General features: G+C 50.1%; 1 protein-coding gene across 1 annotated transcript; it reads right to left on the reverse strand.

Annotated features, from left to right (window-relative positions):
• Positions 1–984: 984 nt before the first annotated feature.
• LRRC23 (leucine rich repeat containing 23) lies at positions 985–5,576 on the reverse strand. The gene is made up of 6 exons (XM_054590972.1): positions 5,399–5,576; positions 5,205–5,314; positions 4,505–4,758; positions 3,848–3,978; positions 3,026–3,162; positions 985–1,413 (listed from the first exon to the last, which is right to left on the reverse strand). Exons 1-6 carry the CDS (start codon positions 5,522–5,524, stop codon positions 1,146–1,148), a joined length of 1,026 nt encoding a protein of 341 aa, XP_054446947.1. The 5' UTR covers positions 5,525–5,576; the 3' UTR covers positions 985–1,145.
• Between the last annotated feature and the right edge of the window lie 2,202 nt (positions 5,577–7,778).

Here is a 7,778-nt window from a genome sequence, read left to right on the forward strand (position 1 = left end):
GGCCGGCGGAGGTGTTGGGGGAGGGCTGGGGGCGAACCAGAGCCTGCCTCTCCCGGCGCCCTCGCGAGCTCCTGCCCACGCCTCGACCCCCTTGGGAGATAATTGGCACAGCCTTACCGAGGAATCTGCGTCCCGAGGCCTCCACGGCCAGGAAAGCCCGAGACAGACTCCGTATCTCATAAACCCGGTCTGGCCCAAGAGTATCAAAATGTCTCTTTATTCGAAAACAGAGCTGTTCTTGACACCCTAGCCCGCCTCCGCAGCCCCTCTGCAGCCAACTCTCCCCGCATCCCTTGGGCCCGTCCAGGCTTGGCTCCCACCAGACCGGCCTGAAGGATGCCGGCTACTAGGCTCGGGCAGAGCTCAGGCCCTCCCACCCCTGCTGCCTAGGTGCCCGCCGGGCCTGGGCCGCAGGCGGTGACAAATCCCCAGGTCGAGGGCGAGAGAAGGTGTGCTCTGTCTTGGATTAGGATGTGCGCGGGGATGACCACTGCTAACGCAGCTCTCGCAGGTCTTGGGGCCAGTATCTTTGATCCCCTGGAAGAAGAGGACGGAAGTAAACTCTCTGGACCCTACTGCGTTCTCACTGCTGCCTCTGCCCCCATCTCAAGTGTCCAGCTGCTATACTTTCCTGGGCTCATCTCCGCAGTCTCTTTCTGCCTCACCCTGCCCTCCTGTCTTCCCCCAGTCCCTGTCCTGTTATTTTCAGCTTCATATTTTTAGTGCAGGATCTTTCTCTTCTGCCTTCTCTGCTAGGCTCAGCTGCATCCCTCATATGCCACCGACCACCTCTCTCCCACCACCACTATCTTGCCCTAGACCTGGCCTTTTCCAGCTGATCTTCACTCTAGGTCAGGTTTGGCTGCCCGCCCCACACCAGCATCTCTGTCTGCCACCCCAATTATTTTCCCTTATTCTCTGATGTATCTCCTAAGCCTTTTCTCAGCTTCTCTTAGGTCCTGCTGGTTCTTCCTCCTCGCTGCGAGACACCCTTTTCCCTTCTCCTTGCCTTTTCCCTTCCTCACCCATCTCCTCCTATAGCAACTCCTCTCTCCGCCTATATACCAGGCCCTTGACCTCCTCTTCCTGCCTCCCTGCCTCCCTGCCAGCTTCCTTACTATCCTTGAAGGCTAGAAGGACTGCTTCTACATCTGTGGCTGCTCCAGTTCCTCATAGTGCTCAGGCTCAGCCTCCTGCTCCTCCTTCATCCTCTGGCGCATCTCATTGGCCTCAGCCCGATCCTCTTCCTCGAAGAACTCCTTGTCCAGACGTTCCAGTTGTGGCATCTGCACCAGGGCTTCCTGGCGGTAGTCATTCTCATCTGTACATGGGTTGTCCAGCAGCACCAAGGCCCGAAGTTTGGGCAGGTCCCGAAGCTTGGCAAGCTCCCGCAGGTTGGTTATCATATTGCCCCTGCCAGTACCGTCAGGAAGGGTTCACTGGATTTTGGAGGCCAGCTGCTAGGAATGGGGTCTCTAGGGGAATCTTCTGTGGGCTCCACTTTCCCTAGAAACACTGCCTCTATCGATTGGCCTGCTTAGCATGGCCCGACTTGCTGCAGAGGTGCTGTCCAGCTCCACTCCTGCCCTGCTTCTGCCCTTCAAGGAATCCCTAAGTACCATATTCTTTTTCTGTAATGTGTCATATTTATCCTTTTGGAGCAGCCAACCTAGGTCACAGCCCTGTCTTGTAGTTAGGGAGCGAGGGGAAAATCTTCTGTGTCAATGACACCTAATCAGAGGTTGGAAGATAGGACATGGGCCAGTGGAGAAGGAACTGGGATTGAAGCTCAAGGTGGTGGGTGCTATATCAGTTCCCCGCTGAACGGAACCAAGAGGTAGGGATAGACTGGGACCTCCCAGGCTGATGAACAAGTTTCATTAGGAACAAGTTCCTAATATGCCTCATTATACAGTATTCTGTGTTTATTTTTGTGTTTTTGCTCCAAGCCTTTAAAAAATCAGGTTTAAATATTTCCACCTTATTTAAGTGGAGGCACTGAACCTCATGCCGTGTTTCTCACTGGGAGCACTGCGTGCACTTTCCTGTCCTGTGCATTGCAGGAAGTTTAGCATCTTTGGCCCCAGAAGCACCTCCTAGCCAGTGAGACAACGCGTCTCCACTGCACTTACTTCCAAGCGTCCCTAGTGAACAGTCACTGAGAAGGAAGGGTCCACTATCCCTGTTTAGACTATTAACAGGAAAACAGAAGTCTCTCCACCCTACCAGACCAATGTGGCAGAGCTAATTAGCAAGAGATTGCTCCACGAATTAAGGTTGGAGTTGGGGTTCAAGATGACACCACCTCTCCATCAACTTGGAGATTCTGTTTCCATTGCCAGCCTTGACTGGGGCCCTGTTGACTAAGGAGACAGTTCCCTTACATCTTTGCTTAATCAACACACATAAAATCTTCCATCACACAAGAGTGGCTGAAAGAAAATGCCCCTGATCCCTAATGCTTTTCTATCTAGAGATTTCCTTTCAAATATTTTTCTCTGCTCACATCTCAGCACATTTTGTGTTCTGTTTTGTTTTGGTTTTTTATCAGTAAGGGGGACTTAGAGGTGGGGCTCAGGATAAGAGAGGCAGGAAATGGGAAGGTAATTAGGATCCAGAAGAAGGATAAGTAGAGTAGAAACTTTTATAAGGGAGAGGCCCGCAAAAATAGAGTTGGAGCCAGACTGAGTCCCTTGAGAACAGGGACCATCTTTGATTCCTTTCAATATTCCTGAAGCACAGCACAAGGCCTGGTACATAGCACATTCTCAATAACCATGGATTGAATGCATAAGGATTGGGGGTCTCAGACTATAAAGATCTCAGTGTGCAATTAGGACTGAACACAGAGGAAAGTAAGGAAAGGAGGGATGAGGATCAGGATGGAGGATGAGGTGGGACTCTTGGAGTGGGCTAGGATTGGGGGATTGGGGCCAAGGGAGAATGCAGGGTGTTCTGGAGTCAGGGTCAAAAGCTGCTCCTGCTCAGGGGTAGGAGCAAGGTGGGGCCTGGAGGGGGTGCATACCTCACGTTGAGGTACTGCAGTGATTTCATTTCCTTGGAGAAGCCACTCAGAGTTTCAATCTGGTTGTCTCGAAGGTGCAAGGTAGTGAGATTACTTAGGTTCTCTAAGCCTTCCACCTTCTTCAACAGGTTCTGCGCCTAGACTCCAGGATACAATAGACACATTGGGAGGGGAGAGAGGGATGAGGAAGGAAGAAAAGTTGGAAAGAGATGCAATGAAAGAGATACAGTTAAAGAGGAAGTCTAAGAGATCAATAGGGAGGGGTGTGGGAGGGGAGTGGAAGGAGGTAGAGGTCGGTAATGCAAATAAAGAAATCGAAAAGAAGAAGCTGCCAGTCCAGAGAAAGGTCAGCAGTAACCCCCTACTGACTGCTCATCCATTAAAGCCACCTCTGATTAAGGAGGTCATGCTTCAACAAATCCCCCCCACCCCTGCCCAGGTCTAAGAGCCTCACTGCTCTACTGAGGAGAAATGACTTCAGCAACATCCTGGAAGGAGGAAGCTCAAGGATCTAAATGATTAAACATTTAAATGGCCTCCTTAGCCTAATGCCTGTACCTAAGTTATGGCACATTATGCAAAACAATTTCTGTATTACCCTGTATTATGTATTATCAGCCCTGGTAGGTGATCAGCAGCTCGTCTGTTTTAACTTTGCATTGCCACAGCATCTGGCATCAAGTAAGGGCTCAATAAATTATACCAATTATCATTATGATCATAGAGTTCGTAGCTGAGCCTACTAGAAGCCAGGCATCCAGGCCCCACGCTAGTGCCATGCCCTCTTCCCTGCACCAACCACCCGCTGACCCAGTGAGCTACCAGGAAGAGGTTCTTCAGCTTAGGAAGGTTGATTCCCAGTGTACTTTCCAGTTGGTTCCCTCGAAGCTCCAGTGTGTGCAGACTCATCAGTTTTTGGGGGTCCAGACCTGTCACCATGTTGATATTGTTCCCTAAGGAGCAGGAGGGTGTCAAGAGCTCAAATGGCCACTCCAAAATGTTTAGCAGCAGAGCCTGAGTTTTGGGAGACTCTGCATCCTTCTCTCTAATGTCAGGTGAATATGAGAAGAGACAGGTCCAGATTTAACACCTTCCACAAGGCTTTGCTCAAATATCAGCTTTTCAATGATGCTTGCCCACCTGTTTGAAATTGTCACCTGTGCCTGCCCACTCATTTCTTTTACCCTGATCTATTCTTTCCATAGCACATATCTCCTTTTAACTTAGCATATAAATTTACTTAATTGTGTTCTTTGTCTGTCACCCCCACCTGGATTGTAAGCTGCAAGAGAATAGGACTACGTTTTGTTCATTTCTTTCTCCAGTACATACAACTGCCATAATGAATCATAATGTGTCTGAATGAATAGCTGAATGAATGTAAATTGCTGTGTGGCACAGCCAAGGACCACATTGCCCACCTCTGTCAGCCCCAGGCTAGGAAGGAAAGAATCTGTGTAGCCCATCCTAAGGGCCTACCTTTGAGATTCAGGATGCCCAGATGAGGATGAGAGATGCCCTCCGTGTCAGTGATCTGGTTATAGGCAAAACTGGCAATCTGCAGGTAGGGCAGTTCGTTCAGCCGGGCACTCCGCAGCCGGTTGCCATCAGCCTTGAGCCAGAGCAGGTGAGTGAGGTGATTGAGTGGAGACAAGTCTGTCAGATGGTTCTCAGAAACATCCACATAGCGCAGATGGATGTAGGAGCGCAGCAAGGAGATGTCTGTCAGATCTCTAGGAGATGGCAGAGGCCACAGTTAAGGTGAGAACCCAGCAAGGGCTGACAGAAGTGCTAAAGCAGGAGGCAACATGGAGGTGGCTTATCATGGGGAGAGAAACGGGTGACAGATAGGAGAGGTGAGGGGGAGAAGAGAAGGTAGGGGGGTTCTTACTAGTAGGCGAGGACCTTGTGTCTGTGAAGGGCTGAGACCTTACACTCTGAAGGTCAAATGAGGGAGTCCAGCAGGAAGCCCCACATCCCATCTCCCAGCCTCCAGTCCCTCGGCCAGCCCCGACACAGGGAGTCTCAGAGCTCCTGAAAAGTAAATTCTATCCTTCCCTCCCATGGGGCCAGGATGAGAGAGATCCAAACTTTCAGCCAAAACACCCAGGAATGAGGATGAGAAAGGAGGCTGGGCCCCACAACCTCAGCCCTCTCCTGCATCCCTCCCCAAACGCACCTCTCTTTAACCTCCAGCTTGGCATAAGCATGGGCCAGTCCATTACCAGTCTTACAGAGCAAAGAAAGCCCTTCCTTCATCATGTCCTCCGTGAGCGGGGTGGGCATCCACTGCTGAAGGAAGTGGAGTCAGGCACCCCTTTCCAGCCCAACCCCATCCTTAGCCCTGGGACCCCTTCATTTCTGTGCTCTCACTTCCTCAGACAAGGCTTCCTCCTCTTTCCTCTCATCCTCCCCCTCTTCCGTCTCCTTCTCATCGTCTTCCCTTTCCAGATCATCCTGGTCTAGCTCAAAATCTTCCAGATCCTCTTCATCGGACATCTTTCTTCCCTGCTGAAGGCTCTGGAGTCTGATCAAGCCAGGCCCTGGTCCTGAGAAAGAAGGTGGTCTCAGCGTCAGCCCACCCTCCGCTCCCTCACCTCCATTGACAGGGACGGGAGTATTACCCCTTCTGTCACCTCTCATCTCTTCCCAGCTATGCTTCTTTCCTCACCCCTAGGAACATCTCATCTTGATTCCCAACCTCCACGCTTCCCACCAAGGGCCCCTTTCTTTTCAGGATGCCTTTCCAGACCCCTGAGGCCTTTCCTGCCCTTCACAGCGGCTCCAGCTCTCCTCCAGCAGCTTCGTCTCCCTGCTTCCTGGACTCCCCCTTCCCAGTTCTTCCCACCTCCCTTCCCGATCTCTCCCCTTGCCTTTCATCCCTAACCCCTGCCCCATTCATTTCTTCTAACTCGCCCATCCTGCTTAGCCCCATTTCGCTGTCCCCACGGGGAAGGGGACAGCAGCCTGACGTAGTCTCCACTCCTCCCACCCGATCCTCCTTCGCAGAAGGGCGCAGACTCTTATTCCGTTCAGTTACAAGCAGTTCTGGAGAGGGTCTTGGCCGCAGGTGTGGGATTGTTTTGGAAGAGGGGGAAGGGCGAAGGAGGTGCTGTGTACTGTGGTTATGGCAACGGAGGGCGGAGCACTGGACGTCCGCAGTGGACAGCCGTTGAGAGGAGAGCCGTCAGTAACTGAATGGGATCAGTAGTTGACAGGTTCCAAACTCATTTTTTCAAACCCAGGAGCCCGGACGAGGAGCGTTAATTGGCTGAGGGTACAAAACAGGGGGCAGGGCTTAGAACCTGAGAAGGGTAGGGCGAGGGGGCGGGGCTGTTCATTTCTTTACCTGAGACCTTAAAGGGACCGGAGATCCTCGAGGAAAAGTACTGTGAATTCAAAAGAGACACATTCCCTGAAGCAAAAGGCCGGGAAAGAGCAGAAAAAATACCAAGGTTAGTTCCCGCCCCCCCCCCCCACTTCCTCACCTCCCCCGGCAGGTCCTGTCCGTTCGTTATTTTCAGATAGACCTTTGGAATGCAAGAAGCCCAAGCCCAGCAAGACCTGAGTTGGAGTCCTGACAAATCTGTAGTTTACTAGCAATTTACCTAAGACTCCACTTTCTCATCTGTGAAATAGGCTTAACTATACCAACTGCCAGGGGTAGAGTATGAGCCTAATCTATGCTAAAGCACTGCACAGATTCCTAAACCCCGCTTGGGAGCATTTCACTCCTCCTCATATCCTGGACTGGTTTGATGCAAAACTTTTGAGGAGAAAATCCAGCATGTGCCCACTAAAATTCTCCTCACACAACGTTGTTATATAAATAATCAACAAGAACTGATATAGCCAAACCCTGGTATGCAGGCCTGTGACTTGTTGAAGGAGATAAAAACAGAGAAGTTGAGATGCAACAAATATTTTGTGCCGGACATCATGTGAGATGCCTTTATAAGTGATATTTAATCTCCACACCTGTCCTGTGAGAGAATATTTGAAAGAGGAAACTAAGACCCAGGGTGGTTAATAATTATGATACAATTCCTGCCTAGGGAAATGGGGAGATTACCAATCTTGTAGAACCTAATATAAATAAAACAATTAGGCAACAAGGTAAGATATCATGTGATTAATTGTGAAATCATGTGTTACAAAGTAGTCCAATGGAAGATGTGGTGGGCTGGAAATCAGGAAATATTACCTCCTGCCCTGTCCAGCTTGGGTAATATAGTTCACAGATAAATATGTTTTAAAATACTTTTGTTAAGCACTACATGCCAGGCTGTGCCTGCTGGGCACTCAACGCCAGTAAAACACGGTCCCTGTTTGCAGGGGCCTTACAGTCCAGGGACAGGGTTAGGTAAACAAGTAATTCATACAATGAGTGGTCATAATAATGACACCCAACACTTAGAGAGCTTTTACTTAGTGCCAGGGGATAATCTGATAGAATATGGGTATACATAGTATCATATATTCAGCAGCATTGAGTCCAGACAAAGGAAGCACCTTTGGTAAGGCCTGGAGGAGAAAGAGCTCAATGGCTGTGCAAAGAAAGCAGGTAATTCTGCTGACTGGAACAGTAGCTGTACGTAGGGGAGTGAGGGAGAATCAGCAAACAGAGCTGGATCACACTAAGGAATGTGGACTTTATCCTGCAAACTGTGAGGAGCAATTGGAGGTATTATTTTGTGTTTTGTTGAAGGACTGAAGCTGTACTTTATAATGAGAGTCGATAGTCCATTCTCCT

The sequence above is a fragment of the Pteronotus mesoamericanus genome, unplaced genomic scaffold, assembly GCF_021234165.1.
Source record: "Pteronotus mesoamericanus isolate MK-2021 breed Mesoamerican mustached bat unplaced genomic scaffold, CSHL_Meso_final scaffold_21, whole genome shotgun sequence".
In the NCBI taxonomy this organism is placed as follows: domain Eukaryota; kingdom Metazoa; phylum Chordata; class Mammalia; order Chiroptera; family Mormoopidae; genus Pteronotus; species Pteronotus mesoamericanus.